Genomic DNA, 19086 nt, shown 5'->3' on the forward strand with positions numbered 1-19086 from the left:
CTTTAACTTTATGTTCTAAAGTAACTAAAACTGAAATAAATATAGAAATTATAACATATTAAAACTACTACAAATGACAAAATTACTAAAACGTTAACTGACTTTTAAATGCAAATAGGAAACATAAAAACAAATTCAAAATATTAATGAAAACTATAATAGTTTTAATTCTCAGATAGTCAAGCAAAATTTTATATGAGCTGTTTAATTCATTTTCTATTAACAAATGCCCTGTCTAAATTAGGTGTCATTCAGTAGGTGCTATAGCTAGTTTGGGACTAACTGGTTAGCAGTTACTGAGATTCTGATAATGCTTTACAATAAGTTCCCAAGGTTACTGTTTATGCATTAACTAACATTAACGGCAAATGAGAAATATATTTTTTTTACAGTATTTACATTTTAATCTTTGTTATCATTAGTTTATTAAAATATTAATGATTGTATCATTGTATTGATTGTATCAATTTGTTAGTAAATGTTTAAATTAACACTAATTACTAAGACTACTAATTACTATTCAGACTAATTAATGCTTCAGAAATATATATATATATATATATATATATATACACACACTAAATTGTTAGGAACAAGGAGGTCATGACCTCTGACCTCTGTATTTTAAGTGTTGAAAATATTTTCTTATTCAACAAAGTCAGTGAAAGATTTATATTTCCCATAAATTCAAGAAAAAAATCTATATATTTTTTTTTCTTCTCGTCATGCTGTAGAAACAGTCCAGATAACGAAGAATATTTCTATATTGTGTCTTTATTTTTTACGTTTTTTTGCAACGAAGTGAAAGTCATCTGTGGTGCTGTGCTTACGGCCCATAAAATTAGTTATTTTTCTTAATGATTCAAAATGAATGAAATATTGTGTTGTATTCATTATGTAGTAAACTTCAAGTTTAAAAAACATTCAAGCACAATCACTGTAGACGGCTTAATATTTAGAAGAAGTCAAGAAGAACAAAGTCAGTCAGAGATCCATATGTTTTATTCTATTACAGGCAGGGCAGTGTAAGTGTGTGCATTAAATACATTCTCATTCTTGAAAGTTGAAAGACTGGCAGGGTAGTGACAGACATGAAAAGAGTTTTCTTCTTTTTTTAAAGAATGAATGTTCAATAATTATATATTATCTGAAGTCAGCATATGGCCACAGTATCAGATTTTCGTTCCTGAATAGTCATATTTCTTCTCTATAATGTTGATATATCAATATAGCTATACATTTGAGATAAATTCATCACTATGGTACATGATAGAGCTTTTATTGTAAGTCCCATTGATTTTATATCTATTTTCTGAACACAACAACTGGAAACAAGACAGTATTTACACTCACGTGAAAAGGCAGTGCTATACACAACTTTGTTGTGAAAAAGTACAGCAGTCACAGCTTAGAAAGTGGAGTTATTTAGTAAAGGAAAATAAGCACTTTTATGCTATATACCTAACGTTTTATCATTTACGTCAGGAAAAAAAAAAAAAAAAAAAAAAAATCAACCTAAGAAGTGATAAGTTTGTTTCTGTCACATGCAGAACCTATAACCAATTAACAAATTATTACATGCTATAAAATACAATTACAATGCATACAAAATAAAACACTTGATGCATCTGTGACCTGCGACGCTTAAACCGCTGTACTTTTTCACACAACCACCCAAAAACTTAAACACTTCATCCTGAAACGATATATAAAAAGCAAGTCTAAGTTATTAAAATATTCGCCGTCGAGATAAACCACTATTTATTGTATTATAGCAACAACAGTAGAAATGATTTTTAAAAAAAAGCAGATGAGAAGAAATCTCTCTATGCTTATTTTGCTACTGATTGCACGCCATACCCATACCGAATGAAACTTTTCTCGAAGGACGCGTCTCGTGCTGCGTAAAAGACGTCGCAGATTCAGGCGAGCCATTTAAAGGGCGCTTTTTCGTGACTGGTGCACGTCTCGTACCATTCGACAACTCTTCCAGATGTCGTTTGCATTTATGGGCAGTGGTTCGTAAAAATAAATAATAACAGTAACTATATATTAATTTCACAGAGTTCAAACATTTGACTTGTACGAAGTTGGCTTTTTTGGCAATCGGTGGAAAAGGAAATTATATAAAACTTGCATGCGTAAATTCAAGTGGATTTATGTAAATAAGAGATGACAAAAGTCAGCAAAATGAAACGTTTTACACGAGCATACAGTATTTTCTCATGCACATCGAGAACTCATAGATGTCCACCAACCGTCAGTGCCACCGATTACACATACTCAGCAGGACATTCCACACAATCTTCGATTAAAAAATGAAAAAGTACAATCCAAACAAAAGGAGCTATTTATTATCCTTCGCCCGAGACATCTTTGTCCCATTCTTCAAGGTCCTGAGGAAATTTACCCCCACTGCTTGTCATTTGCACACCACCCGTATCTTAATAAACTTCCCTTTTCCCATCCCAGCCTTTCCCTTATTCGAAACTGCCAACCTTTGTGATAGCTTGGTGTCAATGTAAACATAACTGTAATGTGAACGTAGGGTCATTTGTGCAAGCTTCTCGATATGCTAGCAACATCTTTAGTGTTCGAAGGAGCTTGTCAGGCTCTCGTGTGTTGCAGGCAGCGATTAGGACACTTCATAATGGTGGTGCACAAGACACAATGCATTCAGACATGTCTTACAATAGTACAAAATGAGGTCTTCTGTTCTTGATGAATCCTTAATGGTCCATAAGTCTGGAAGTCTCGGACTGGCCGCGTTGCTACGCATGCATGTTTCTACAATCCGTTCAGGAAAAGGAAACCGTAGGGTAAGATAAATAGTGTGCCATTACACCATAGACGACAACACAGTTTCCTTAGGGTTTTCAGTTCGAAGCGCAGATGTATGGTTGGTGGGTAACACTCCGTCAGCAGGAGAAAAATCGTTGAGTTCTCCGGAGGACGAAAGAGGGAAGGATGGCGAAAGCGAGATTCCAGAGGACGGGTCGGCCGAGCCGGCAAACGTACGAGGAGGCTTGGGAACCAAGTTGGGCTCTAGAGTAGCTCTAGCCAGTAGCTGCCTGTCTTTGTCTGCATTTTTCACGCGCTGATCGGCGTGGTGTCCCTCAGCCTGGCTGTACGATCCCCGTCCGGATTCGGATTCTGCATCGGACAGCTCAAGGGGTGGAGAGCTGCTGCCGTCGAGCCGAAATAGAGAGTCCAGGTACTGGGCGAACTCTAGGACCGCCTGACTGGGAGTCCCGTTAGACAGTGGCGGAACTGGTGAAAGAGTCTTGGACTGGCCACTCTCGACTTCTCCCTCTGCAAACTCTCTATCCTTGGGCGTTTCTGGCGTCCGGGATGCTACTTGATTGTTAGGAATAGCTGATGGCTGGCAAGCCACAGGTGTTCCTGAAGACCGCCGGAAGTCCTGCTCGCCCTGGTTGGCTGGCTGATCTACAATAGTTTGTCCAACTGAGAGCGGAGAGAAGTTCCCGCTGTTGCGGGTGTTGAGATGATGGGCGTCGTTGGAAGGTATTTCCAGTTCTGGAGGAGTAGGGCAGTACGGGCCAGCCTCTCCGAGTTCACGGTCCAAGCCATCTGCGGCCAGGAGCTCCGTTCGGGAGCTCAGCGACGGATTCTCTTCTGGGATGGGGGCGTCCAAAGGGAATGGTAGACTCCCCAGACAGGGCGAGCCTCTCAGGGCGGCAGATGATCGGCGGGAGTCCAAGCTGTAGATGGATTCGGCGTCAGATAGGCTTTCCATGATGGCCAAGGGGGCTTTGCGCTCCCGCAGCTCCACCGCCAATCGCTCACGGGCGCCGGTGAGCACCACAGGCACAGGAGGGGGCGGACACTCAGAGAAGCCATCCAATGAGATCTCAGAGCGGGCACAGGAACTACAGAATGACAGGACAGGACGTGGGCACGGAGGGAGAGTAGCATGTGGAGAAAATAATCAGGCAGCATGGAGGGGATGACAAATAAAATGAGGGAAGATGGAATAAAAATAGCATGAATGAGTAATTAGGAAGTTGTAAAAATGCAAAAAATGAAGGGAAAATAAGAAGTATGATTGAAGAAAAACATACAATAAGAAATTTTAAATTATATAAAATAATAAATTTAATACATAATTATATGTACATTTTTTGTATCAATTATATACATAGAATTTTTTTAAAGATATGTATTAAGAGGACAAATAATATTTAGTTAAAAAAGGGGATGAAGGTAAAAACAAGCAAAAAATAGAGCAGAGAAGAGGGGAAAAGAAGGAAAAAATTAGAAAGAGGGAAAAGAAAGGAAGGTTTATGGTTAGGCAACACTAATGTGACTAACGTCTAGGCTGATCTTTTCTACTAAACCAAAGAGGACGAGGGGGGAACTGTATAGTACCATACACTGTACCTCTGCAGTCGGCATGAGTGAGAAGGACATGCAATAGAGTTAAAAATCAATCGATAGAAATGCTTAAAAACACCTAAAGAAAGTCTACACTTATTGGTATGATCTGATTGGTCAGTCAGCTTGTTTCAAACACCGATTGGCTCTTGTGACTCACCGGACACTACTGTTTCTGCGGTGATGCGTGGCAGGTGTGGGCTGCGGTGAATTGGAGGCATCGAGGAAAACTGTTTCTGGATTCAGGTCCACTTCTGTAGGGCTAACCATTATCTTAGCTGCAGATAGTAAAGCCGTCTTCCCTTTGTTATAGTTTTCCAGCACCTGCAGGACAGAGAAGAAAAGAGGAAACACAAGGCGGATGATAAAAACTACAAATGAAAATAAAAATATACATGAATATATAAATAGGAAGAAACAAGCAGGTCTCAAATCAAAATAAACTGCACCTCAATTCATTTTCCAATTCAAGGAAAGGGGACATTTTTATCACATGCATTTGTTGCAAAGTCAACTGCAGATAACTGAAGCATAATTTTCTTTGAACAAAACTTGTAAACAAACTAGAAATGCTTTAGATATTCAAAATCCCTTTATAACAGGTTTTCACTTTTCATTTTTTTTCGACACCAACTGTAACTAAGCCATCAAGCATAACACCTTACATAAGAATATTTCATAATTTCAAACACAATTACACAATGACATAAAATGATCTGTATTATGTGCACGATGAACACAAATCCTGCAGAACAATCAACAAAGACAAAGGCAAAGGTAAAATTACACAGCCACAAGATGATAATGTTGTTTTCTTTATTAATGTGTGTAAACATGAGTTAGAGACAATAATTAATAATATCAGTAAATGGATGCAATAAAATGAAAGAAACTGTAAAACAATGATGTACATATACCATGCAAAAAAAGCAAAAATACAAATGACATACTACAAACAACAATAAAATAATTGCATGAAACAGTTTACTTAAAATAAATGAAATTATAAACTTCAGTCAATTTGAGCCTATAAAACCAATTGCAGGCGGTTGGAGACAAAACAACAACAATACTAGGACTAAAAAATAGTTGTTGGATTAAGCTTTAATCTTCTTCTGAGAGTAAACTGCATGTTAGGTCAACTGGTTAGTGAGTAAAACATGATTTTTAGTCTAATAGTGTCTCCAATATTAGTGCCAAAAAAAAAAAAAGTCCACATTCCTCTATATAACACAGAAGGAGATATTTATCCTGGTCATACATGTTGGAGCAACATTAGGGTGAGAAATTATAACACAATGTCCCTTTAAATGTATCCTTTGAGGCAGAACTACCACCACCAACAAGCAGGGCAAACCATGGCTGATGAGAACCACCACAGGCCTAAATCCACCTCCAAGAGTAAAACACCAAGCGTAAAAGACCAGGAGACACACAGAGGGAGAGAAGCTGCAATGAAAATCCTGCTGCAAATGGCATAAACCAGACACCAAAACAGGAAGTTTAGAAGAGCTGATAGAGAGACCAGGAACCTGCAGAAACGAAGAGAATGACACCACAGATGCCCAAAGCTTGAGCTGATGGATGTTTCTGGCAGAGAGGAAAAGAGATTATTAGCTGCAAAGGAAGAAAGCACATGCTTTTGGTTGTACTGTACATTGTGTAACATACACTCACGTTGAAAAGTTTGGGGTCTGTAAGATTTTTTTTTTTTATGTATTTGAAATAAGTCTATTATGTTCTCCAAGGATGCATTTATTTAATCAAAAACAGTAAAAAGTTGTGAAAAAAAACATTACAATTTAATGTTTTTTATTTGAATATACAGTTGAAGTCAAAAGTGTACATACACCTTGCAGAGTCTGCAAAATGGTAATTTACCACAGTAACAGGGATCATACAAAATGCATGTCATTTTTTATTTAGTACTGACCTGAATAAGATATTTCACATAAAAGATATTTACATATATTTCACAAGAGATTTAGTTCAGATTACATACACTTGATTCTTAATACTGTGTTGTTACCTAAATTATCCTCAACTGTGTTTTGTTTGTTTAGTGATAGTTGTTCATGAGGTGTTCATACCTTGTTTGTCCTGAACAGTTAAACTGCTGTTCTTCAGAAAAATCCTTCAGGTCCCATAAATTTTTTGGTTTTTCAGAATTTTTGTGTATTTGAATCCTTTCCAACAATGACTGTATGATTTTGTAATCCATCTTTTCACAATGAGGACAACTAAAGGGCCTCACATGCAACTATTACACAAAATGCAAATGCTCACTGATGCTCCAGAAGCAAAAACGATGCATTAATAGCCAGGGGGTGTAAACTTTTGAACACAATGAAGATGTGTACATTTTTTCACATTTTTTTTCATTTAGTACTGCCCTTCAGAAGATACTTACCTGTTTCCCAGAATAAGTTAACCTTATTCTTATTTCCCAAAGTAAGTTAAATTTACCCTGATCTTCAAATTAAAAAAGTTTTCACCCCCCGGCTCTTAATGACTTGTGTTTCCTTCTGGAGCATCAGTGAGCGTTTAAACCTTCTGTAATAGTTGCATATGAGTCCCTCAGTTGTCCTCAGTGTGGAAAGATGGATCTCAAAATCATAGCCATTGTTGGATAGGGTCCAAAACACAAAAATGCTGAAAAACCAAAGAGGACTCCTGAACAACTATCACATAAAACAACAACAACAAAAAAAAACAGCTGTGGATCATTCAGGTAACAACAATATTAAGGTTGTGTAAACTTTTGAATAGGGTCATTTTTATAAATTCAACTATTATTTTGTGGACTATAAGTAAACGTCTTTTATGTGAAATATCTTATTCAGGTCAGTACTAAATAAAAATAACACATTTTGTATGATCCCTTCCGGTTATTAAGAAAGCTGTATGTAAACTTCTGACCTCAACTGAATATTTTTTAAATGTAATTTATTCCTTGATGTTAAACTCCAGTCTTCAGTGTCACATGATCATTCAGAAATCATTCTAATATGCTGATTTGCTGCTTAATATTTATATGGAAACTGGGATACTTTTTTTACTGTCACTTTTGATCAATTTAATACATCCTTGTAGAATAAGATAATTAAAGAGATAGTTCACTACCTTTCTGGATCTTAAACTTGGTAGTTGCATTGCTGTCTACGCAGGGTCAGAAAGATCTCAGATTTCATCAAAGCTATCTTAATTTGTGTTCTGAAGATGAATGAAGGTCTTTTGGGTTTGGAACGACATGAGGGCAAGTAATTAATGACAGAATTTTCATTTTTGAGTGAGCTATCCCTTTAATTTCTTTAAAATATATATATATATATATATATTTTTTTTTTTTTTTTCCCCAACCCCAGACTTTTGATCAGAGGCTTGAGATATAACATGTGGCACTAAATGTGTTCTCTTCAGATCGGGCAGTCGAGGACCTCAATCTAGCCTGAGGAGAAGTTAAAGGTGTGTTATCAAAGTCTGAGGGTTTTGTAGAATGGTTCTCTGTTGAGAGTTCAGCTGATGTGCCGTTAGTCATTGGGCTCTCTGAAACGTCTGGATTTATGCTGGTTTTTAACAGAAACTCTGGGGGAGAAGAGGCATCTGACGTGTTTGGAAATGGAGTGATACTTTGGGAAGCAGGAATGGATACATCTATCATTTTGGAAGATAAAGAGTCATTAAAGGGGATTGTTGAGTCTTGGACAGATGAGGGCATTTCTAATATTGGCAAGTCCAACTTCGTAGAGGTCAATGTAATGTTCGCCTGGTCAATGTTTTTGGGAGCACATGCAACCGTTGGGGATTCAGGCTGAGATGAACATGTTGATGGTTGTTGAAGGGCACAGAAGTTGTCTCCTGGCTTTATATCTAAACTAATGGAAGATGTATCTACAGTAACAGACATGACAGGCGATGGGATTGGGGTGAGAGTTTCTGTCATAGTGTTTTGAGGGTTTGACTTGAAAGTTGCTGGAAGACCGTTCCTGTGAGTGTCTGAAACTCGTGGTTGGACAGAAACCGTTTCACTGGGAGTTCGAGAAGCAGAGCATGTTTCTGGAACTATAAAACATTCATCTGAACAGAGAGGCGTTAGAGAGGGATCTGGGAGTATGTTAGGGACAGAAACACACTCTTGGATACTAGCTCTCTGGCTTCCAACCTGTGCAGCAATCAGGTCTGAAATTAAATATGGGTTTTCCAGCACCTGTGAACACAAACCAACACATTACCATACAACAGACATTTGAACAAAGAAACATACTTTCAGAAGAAAACAGAGCAACTAGATTAGCAGGAGGAGAGGTTACGCACCCATAGTTACTTAGGGTTAGGGCTCTGAACAAACCCCCTAACCATAAGTATAAGCAATAGAAACAGCAATAAGAAGAAGAAACAGCCATGCCAGAAATGCTTTTATGCTCGTGGAATTCCGATGACGGTAGTTTCAGAGGGACAAAAACAAAGATGAACCCTTATGTCCAGCAAAAACAGACAGAGGACACACCGTGGCTAAGACGTTGACACAGACCTGCAAAACATATACCTGGAGTCCATAGCAGCCCAAAAGCCTTATAAGCAATTGATTCTTGACCCCAAAACCTTCAAGTCATTCCAATAACCAAGGCAAATCTGTGCACACCAGAATCCATAGGTACTTACTGTATTTTACATGTTACTTTAAAGACTGGGCAATTTAGACTAATGGTTTGATTCAGCAAGAATGCATTAAATTGATCAAAAGTGACAGAATGATTTCTGAAGGATCAGAAGACTTGAGTAAAGGCTGCTGAAATAACATATATTATATAACAATAATAATTATGTATTAATACTATTTTACTAAATAATATTTATAGTGTAAATTGAACACTTTACAATAAGGTTCATTAGTTAACATTAGTTAACTACATTAGTGAACATGAACTAAGAATGAACAATACTAATGTTATCAAATGACACTTTACTGTAAAGTGTTACCATATAAATACTCTTTATTATGTTGCATATTTTAAATGTATATATACATATATATTTATATGTATTTATAAAAACATTTTAACCACACAGAGACTTGTTTTTTAAGTGATGATGCAAATGAATCAGAAATGACTACATTAGTTAACATGAACTAAGAATGAACAATACTTCTACAGCATTTACTAATCTTAATGTTATTTTCAGCATTATTAACATCACAAGTCGTGTTTGTTGACATTGGTTAATGCACTGTGAACTAACCTGAACTAACAATGAATGACTGTATTTTTATTAACTAACATTAACAAAGATTAGTAAGTAGAGTAATAAATGTATTGTTCGTTCATGTTAGTTAATACATTAATGTGAACACCTTGTTGTAAAGAGTTACCAATCAGACTTAAAGAAACTTTAATATAAGTGTATCAAAGTTTACTATTTCACCTAATATTATTACTGCATTTTTATATGCTGGATCCAGTGTTACTCAGATTTGCCCAGAATGGCATTTCATCAGCTACCCAATCATTGACTTTGCATTTGGCAAGAGTTAGGCAGAAAAGCGTGCACACAAACGCACATACACACAAACACACACCTTGTTGAGGCCATCCATTACCACATGGGGCATGTGTTCATTCAGCATGGCTGGAGAAATGATGACCTCATCAAAGGCCTTGTTATCCCCCCACAGAGCGGAGTAAGTGGGTTCTTCCTGACCACAACTGCAGAGAGAGAGAGATGGGAAGAGGAATCTCAGACTTCCAGTAAAACTGTGTAGACTCTTGTGCAACTTTGACTCAGATATATGCAGGATGTGACACATTCAAAGTGCATTACTGGAAAGTATTAGTATTCATTACTAGAAATAAAAAGGTCCCACTCTTTATAACAGCACTGAATTACAAAAGCTATGTCCAAACATATGGAAGTCCACAGAGGCCAGGCGTTATTATTTGTCTGTTTTGCACAAGTGATCTCGCATGTAAGCAGACGCATATGAAAAATCATGCAATCATCAACAATAAACAGCATATAAATGAAACCTGCCTAATGTTACCCAGTGAAATGTCAATCCAGAAACTGGTTGAAGCTAGAATAAAACTTTTTTTTTTTTAACAACAAAATATTCTGGGGGCCATGAAATTTTAGTGAAAATGATCAAAAATGCTGGAAACAAAAATGCTGGAGTTAAACAAGCATCACATTAGCAAAATTTTAATATAAGTTTTTGTAGACTCTCAGCTGCCAAAGAAAGTAAAAAAATAAAAAATAAAAAATCTATGACGAATAAAGAAATTAACTGTTCTAAATTAGATGAAGTTCAATTTTGAAAAAACTTCTTACATTTAAAAAAATCATTTTAAAATTAAATTCTTTGATTGGTTACATTTTAATTAATTTTATTTAATGCACTTTGAATCACCGTTGTGTATAAAATATGCTACATAAATAAAGTTGCCTTGCCTTGTAAAGAAAAAATGGCTGAAGGGTTTGCCCAATAGAAACATATTTTACAAATATTGATCATACTAGTACTTACACTACTGTTCAAAAGTTGAAGGCCAGTTAAGATTTTCTTTTAAATAATTAAATAAATACTTATATTCAGCAAGAATGCAGTAAATTGATCAATAATGAAAGACTGATAATAAGACATGTTTCTTGAGCAGCAAACCAGCCTATCAGAATGATTTCTGCAGGATCATGTGACACTCAAGACTGGAGTAATGATGCTGAAAACTCAGCTTTGCATCACAGAAATAAATTACATTTTAAAATATATTCAAATAGAAAATAGCTATTTTAAACTGTAATAATATTTTACATTACTACAGTTTTTACTGCATTTTTGATCAACAAAATGCAGCCTCGGTGAGCATAAAACACTTATTTTAAAAACTTCCTGAATCCACACGTTTAAACAATAGTGTACATTTACATCATTTCCTACAGCTGAATTAACAAAGCAGCTCATCTAAATAAGCAGGATCTCTAAAGCTGGCATTTCTCAGTGCCAGACATTTCACTATGGTACCTACCACTGGAATGCACCCAGTATCTGAAGTGCACACAGCCATTTCCTTGTTCCATTAATCCATTCAATTCACTTCCTCTCTACTCACCACATCTCAGGCGGGTGGTTGTGCACCACATGAATGACCCGTCCTGGTGGATACAGCGGCGTGGAGGCTGACAGGGCGATGCTCAGGTCACTGGGGTGAAGCCACAGGCGAGAATTAGAGGGGGTCACACCCTGAGATACAGGAGCTTCGTCATCCATGGGCAGCTCTGATTTAGGGATGCACTTCGTGCCCCCGGCAATGATCCGCCACTGATGGAAACAGACAGAGAAGATCATACAGGCTCTGTTCCAAAACCTAGTGAGCTGCCTACGCAGACAGCATTTTTTAAACATCATTTCCTGCTGAGCGCAGCTAACCACCAAAGTAGGCAGCGTGATTATGCACATTCATAAGCAGAAATGCATCACACAGAGGCCAAATTTTTCACAAAGTTCCTTGAAACTAATCAGAGGCTGGCAGAAAACATAAGTGAGATATGAGACGCTGTTCATGATGCAAGCAGCATTAATCTGGCAATGGAGGTGTGTACGCTTTCATTTCTTGCATCATCTCAGCTGCACATCAACGCAGTGTTGGGTTTGATAGAAAGTCATTTATATAAGCTAAATTGAGTAGGTGGCTACTTTTCCGGACAGCCGGTCTATTAAGTTATGTAAGCCCTAATATAGAGTACACTTCTGTTTAAAGTTTAGGGTCAGTAAGATTTTTTTTTTTCTGAAAGAAATTAAAGGAATAGCTCACCCAAAAATGTTTCTGAAAATTTACTCACCCTCAGGCCATCAAAGCTGTAGAAAAGTTAAGAGAGCTAAATTTAACATTCACTTGTTCACCAGTGGATCCTCTGCAGTGAATAAGTGCAGGACTTTGCGCTGAGAGGAGCTTCAAAGGTTTCTACGTGTTTTTGGAACGTTGAGTAATGTATCACAGACATATCTCACGAATCCTTTAATAAACAAAGTGTAGAGAGAGTGTAAATAATAGATTCACCGTGCAGCGTGGAGAGCTTCGTTGATTATAATGCAACTTTGTGAGATCGCGATGAACTAAGATGAGTGAGAGCTTTTAATGAATTTTAAGGGAGTTTGTAAATGAGACATTGATATAATACAACAGTTAAATAAACAAGAAGTTAATGATACGTTACTTACATTTTCTGACTATAACACTATTGCCTAATTTTGCTCTGTTTCGTCATAAAAAGTAGTCTGAAACAAGTCACAGAACTGCTGCACATCTCCATTCAAACACAGCAGTGTTTTGTTTATGAATGAACGTGCATTTTTAAACAAATCTAGTGAGTCGATGATTTAATTTCCCATTCATAAAGACAGTCAATTGCTTTATTCCGGAATGAATCAGCCGTTCGAAAGAATCAAATGAATGATATGATTCAGTAATTAAATCAGCGACTTGCCGCCACCTACTGGCAGATTTTGTTTCATTTTTAAAGCATCTTTTCAGTTATTTAAATCATTTAATATTTCTGTATTCAAAGTGTTATATTTAAAACATTAATCTCAACATGAATTTATGAATTTGATTGCACACATGCCACCTCTGAGCCTCATTAAACATGAAAATACACCTACAAGCCACTTTTGTGCTCTTCTGTGCCACCTCTGTAGTACAAATTAATTTTGTTAATACTGATTTAATTCAATTTTGTAAACTTATTCTACTTGTTCTTATTCTGTTGTTTTAATTAGAAATTTTAAAAATCTTAAAAAATATAATGTGACATAGAAGATGACATACTTATACTAAAGTTAGAAAAATGCCATTACCAAGGTAAAAACTAAATTCCCCTGTAAATCACTTTAAAGAGTCAAATATCACCTCGTAATGGGAAGGCTAATTTTTGATCGGATTTTTTGATTACTGAAGAAAAAGAAAAGTAAGTGTAGAGCCCTGGGGTGCCATCAGAATGAGAGTCAAAACAGCTGATAAAACATCACAATAGTTCACAAAAAAACCACACCACTCCAGTTCACCAATTAACATCTTGTGAAGTGAAAAGCTGCACATTTTTAAAAAATAAATAAATTTATCCATATAGCATTTTAACTTTGAACAGTTGCCTCTGGCTAAAGTCCATAATCCCTAGTAATGCTTCCTCTAGTAAATAAGTCCATCCTCTGTTGTCCTCTCACATCAAAATCCACCAACATATTTGTTGATCTGTTTTGGATTGTTTCTGCTTGTAAATGGTGCTTGACCTGTGCATATTTCACTCCTGATTCAGATAAGACTACTTTTTCCACTGAAGAAAGCAATATTTTAGAGAGAGGAAAAGTACAGATGGATTTGCTTTTCACATAAATGCAGCTTTTCATTTCACAAGAAGTTAATTGATGGACTGAAGTCATGTAGATTACTTGTAAATTTATTGTGATGTTTTTATCAGCTGTTTGGACTTGCATTGGTGAGCAAATGATGTAATGCTACAGTTCTCCAAATCATTTGGATGAACTAGTCCTTTAATTTCTTTAAAGTCTTACTGACCACAAACTTTTGAACATCACTGACCCAAAACCTTTGCAGGGTAATGTACTTTTAAACTGCAACCAAATTTGAGGCCCAAACCTACAACCTTGAGAAAAGAGTTTAATGTTCCACTGACTGAACTAGAAAAGAGATGTAAAAAAAGAAAAATCATTTTGCACTGCAAAAATTCCTACATCTGTGGTTATAATTAGTAACATAACAATTTATCATTTACTTTATTCACCCAGAGGAAAAGGATATGGGTGAAGCATAATGTGACACATATAATGAGGGCAGTTAATTACTGGCACAATTCAATGATGATAAATGCTACTGCACTACATGCATGGACTAGAATGCTTGAGTCTGTACATATTTGTACATATTTATTGTACAGTCATCATTATGGCAAAATAAACCACTTCTTGTCAGGGTTGCAATCTTCCTTATTTTGCAATGAAAATAGAGTGATTGTAAGATAATTTCTTACATATTGTGTACAAATTTCCTGAAAAGAAAACGTATATCAAGATAAAGTAACATTTTTCTGTTTTCCTTTCATTGACTGGAATGGAATTCATACAGTAGTTATAGTGAACAGTAAACTAACATTTCGTGGCACATCAGACTATGTATCAGGAAGTTAAAGCCGCTCACCTTTGGTTTATCACTCTTCTGTAGGACTTCAAGTAGGTGGCGACGGAAGCCCTCAAGCTGAGAGAGGCCAATCCTGAAAGAACACAACAGCAAAAGATGAACAACCGCCTGCTTAGATTTGCATATAAATATATGCAAGCACTACTGAACACTTATTTACCTGGGGACCAGATCTTTTCCCAACACGACTGAGGTTACAAACTCTTTCGAGTACTCCATTGCATCCTCACTATGAAGTAAACAGACACAAGAAGCTTGTGTTCAAACATGTTCTTTAATGTCAACATGAAAACAGTGTTCACAATTTGTTCATCTGTCATAATGTGACAGATTTCAGAGTGCTATTCAACAGCTGTTTTATGCTGACTTTATATTTAGATGTACAAAGAATATGTAACTAAAGAAAAAACAAACTGTGCAGATGTTTTCAAGTGTAGCAGGTAAGCCTTTTCTCATTATCTGCTGGATTAAACCAAAAACTCCTTCCAAAAGATTAGTTCAACCAGTGGATTTGTGCATCCATGCATGTTTTTTGGGCTAATATTCTCCACAGCCAATTGCATTACAGAGAAGATCTGCAGCTTGTGACAAATCTCTTAAGTTTTTTTTTTACATTTTGAAGAAATCCAATGCAACTCTGAAGCTGCCATAATAGCTTTTAAATATGTGACCCTGGACCACAAAACCAGTCTTTAGTAGCACAGGTATATTTGCAGCAATAGCCAAAAATACATTGTATGGGTAAAAATTATCGAAATATGCATGTATAAATATGCCAAAAATCATTAGGATGTTAAGTAAAGATCATGTTCCATGAAAATATTTAGTAAATGTCCTACCATAAATATATAAAAACTTAATTTTTGATTAGTAATATGTATTGCTAAGAACTTCATTTGGACAACTTTAAAGGTGATTTTCTCAATATTTAGATTTTTTTGCACCCTCAGATTCCAAAATTTTCAAATAGTTGTATCTCTGCCAAATATTGTTCTATCATTATAAACCATACATCAATGGAAAGCTTATTCAGCTTTCAGATAATTTATAAATCTCAATTTAAAAAAATTTAACCCTTATGACTTTTGTGGTCCAAGGTCACATACATGAACCTAGAAGTTAGACTACCCTTAAAAAGTCTGTTAAGGTTGGTTAAGATTTTTTTAAACTGTTTCTGAACAAAGTTTTTTTGCTCTTCAAAGTTGCATTTGTTTTTTTTATAAAAATGCAGTAAAAACTAATATTGTGAAATACTAATATATAAATATAAATATAAATATAAATATATCTAAATCCATCTGACATATTTCTTTAAAATTAGCATTTCTTTCTGGCTACTTTGTATAGGTTTCTATGTAAGTACTGGTATTTCTGATTGGGCTGAGGCTGGAATTTAACGAATTTGAAGTAAAAGTATGATGGGCGTATGCTATGTGTCAGGAGTATCATTATCTCATTTTTGACTGATGTGGATTTTAGCTGGTTTTGCATCTGAACTCTTCATATATATATATATATATATATATATATATATATATATATATATATACATATATATATATATATATATATATATACACACATACATATATATATATATATATATATATACATACATATATATATATATATATATATATATATACACACACATGTATGTATATATATATATATATTTTTTTTTTTATATTTATATATATTTATATGATTTCCAGCATCATTACTCCAGTCTTCAGTGTCACATTCCTTCTTTTTTTCTGGAGCTCTAAATCAAATTCACACTTGCAATTGTCACTAATACCAAACGCCTCTGGTTCTCACAACTCATGTGACTGACCACAATGCTGCAAACAAATTTGATTTGAGATATGGCAGATGAGAAGAATAAAAAAAAGCTGAAAATGCTTTGTTCCTCATATAAATATTTTCATAACTATGGCTTTCGAAGACTCATTTTTATGATGCTTTTTTGGAGCTTACACATCACCATTCACTTTCATGAGTGGAAACAATTTCTAAAATGTATGATTCATAGCAGAAAGAAAATAATACAGTTTTGGAACAACATCAGATTGTAACAATAATGACAAAATGTTAATTTTTGCATGAACTAATCCTTTAACACATCAGTTTAATCTCTTATCTAATGTCATCATGCCTCAATGACCGCTAAACATGTCTCTCTCTCTCTCCGAGGAGATCGGTTTACAGCTTTCTCTATAAATGTAGTGTAAAACGGATCCCAGAGCAACAATAGAGAGGTCACACTGACCTGAGCAGGCCGCCGGGAGGGGAGTAGGAATAGCAGTGCAGTGAAGGATACTGCGGCCGGAGGAGGAAGGACAGGATGGCGGCCGTACCCGCACCTAGAGAGTGACCCACAATCACCAGTCCATAGTGCATCGTCCCTTTACCCTGAGACACACAAACAAACACCATGATCTGGATCTTTTAGTGTCACATGATATTATGTACAATGCAAATTATGTAAGCAACATGCAAATGATTTCAGAAGATACTGGACCGCATTTACTAGTGCTTTAAGTTTTCTAATGTTACCATGCTCATGTTTTTAAAATAAAAATGTAGACTTTAAGATCTGCAAAAAAGAAATGAATAATGTATATTCATATAGAACAAACCCATACAATCTCAAAATAAATCATGCACTCAGATTCTTTACTTTAACAGGCAATCTTTCAATTTCCAAACAGGGTTACTGCCTGTTTTATTCAATATTTACATACTTTGAAGTTGGTTTATGTATTTGTATAGACCATTTCGCTAGATGTAAACAACACTGGTCCAGAAGCACTTCCTGTTTTTTTTTTTTTTTATTATTATTTTTTTATTTCACATATACAAATACATCTTAAAGGTGCTAATGTAACATTTTCATCCAGTCAAATGTTATGTTGGTTGTATTTTTTTGTGATGTTTGTGTAACGTTAAAAAAAAAAAAGAAACAGGAAGTGTATCGGGACCAGTATGTTTACATCTGACGAAATGGTCTATAGCAATACATACAAATGTTGCAAAAAAAGATGCAAAAAAGCAGATTATTTTAACAAAACTAGTTATTTCTATATACTGCATGTGACCTTGGACCACAAAACCAGTCATAAGTCACATTTGTAGCAATAGCCAAAAATACATTGTATGGGTCAAAAATGAGTGATTTTTCTTTTATAGCCAAAGTCATTTGGATATTAAGTAAAGATCATGTTCCATTAAGATATTTTGTAAATTTCCTACTGTAAATTTATCAAAACTTAATTTTTGATTAGTAATATGCATTGATAAGAACTTCATCTGGACAACTTTAGAGGCGATTTTCTCAATATTTAGATTTTTTTTGCACCCTCAGATTCAAGATTTTCCAAATATTGTCCTATCCTAACAAACCATACATCAATGGAAAGCTCCTTTATTCAGCTTTCAGATGATGCAGAAATTTCATTTTCAAAAAACTGACCCTTCTTTTTTTGGTTTTGTGGTCCAGTGTCAAATATGTTGAATTAAACACCATATACAGTGTATTGTGTAACCAGAACAACAAAAGTTGCAAAAAGGTGAAAAATTTCCAGTAAATTTTTTGCAATCTTTCAGAGATTTTTGGAAAGTTTCAGAAAATTTACCGGAACTTCACCCCTTTGCAACCTTAACCTTGAATAAAAGATTTTATGCGTAATGTCGGACTTTCAATTACAAACAAGCCTGAAACACACTCTTATGGGGCACACTTTATTTTAAGGTCCAATTCTCGCTATTAACAAACCATTAACTGCAACTTTTGCCTCAAACTTGCAAATAATTTGCTGCTTATTAATAGTTAGTAAGGTAGTTGTTAAGTTTAGGTATTGGGTAGGATTAGGGACATAGAATATGGTCATGCAATCAATACGTGTGCTTTATAAGTTCTAATAAACACCCAACATGTTAACAATAGGCATGCTAATATGCAACTAGTTAATAGTGAGAACTGGTCCCTATACTAAAGAGGATGGAGATAAAATATGCACTCCTACATCCATCTACAACATATTGCACTTAACACAATCGATATTCACTGATTTCAAATTATTGAAAATAAAGAAAGCCTGTAGAAAGCGCAACAGCACTGCGTTTTCTTTATTCCAACAACAAAAGATGAACTTTATTCCTAATTTTATTCCTTTATTCCTCATTCTTCAGTCGTGAAGAAATTATTGTTTTTGAGGAAAGCATTTCAGGATTATAATGGACTTCATTGGTGCCCTGATTTTGAACTTCCAAAATGTAGTTTAAATGCAGCTTCAAAGGGCTCTAAACGATCCCAGCCGAAGACTTGAAACAGGTGAACTAATTCCAGTACAGAACCTAACAGGATGTTGTGCATGCGCGACTGAACGAATCACTCCCCGAGATGACACATTCTTCCCGAGTCACATTAAAGATTCGTTCAAAATGAAAGAATCGTTCAAGGACGACCCATTACTAATTT

The 19086-nt window shown here is 35.4% G+C and overlaps 1 protein-coding gene across 2 annotated transcripts in view; it reads right to left on the reverse strand.

The window, feature by feature from the left end:
• Positions 1-984: 984 nt before the first annotated feature.
• Positions 985-19086, reverse strand: part of dagla (diacylglycerol lipase, alpha) — a 44956-nt gene continuing 26854 nt past the window's right edge. The window contains exons 14-20 of one of the 2 annotated variants that reach the window (XM_051115823.1): positions 16876-17018; positions 14764-14832; positions 14604-14676; positions 11502-11710; positions 9974-10100; positions 4556-4719; positions 985-3890 (exon numbers count right to left, since the gene is read on the reverse strand). In XM_051115823.1, the coding sequence (XP_050971780.1) occupies positions 2840-3890; positions 4556-4719; positions 9974-10100; positions 11502-11710; positions 14604-14676; positions 14764-14832; positions 16876-17018 (1836 nt within the window). In that variant the 3' untranslated portion in view covers positions 985-2839. Of the gene's footprint in view, positions 3891-4555; positions 4720-5197; positions 8603-9973; positions 10101-11501; positions 11711-14603; positions 14677-14763; positions 14833-16875; positions 17019-19086 lie in introns of those variants that run through there. The other variant, XM_051115824.1, reaches the window with a different exon arrangement.

Source organism: Labeo rohita, chromosome 7 (genome assembly GCF_022985175.1).
Source record: "Labeo rohita strain BAU-BD-2019 chromosome 7, IGBB_LRoh.1.0, whole genome shotgun sequence".
Classification (NCBI taxonomy): Eukaryota; Metazoa; Chordata; class Actinopteri; order Cypriniformes; family Cyprinidae; genus Labeo; species Labeo rohita.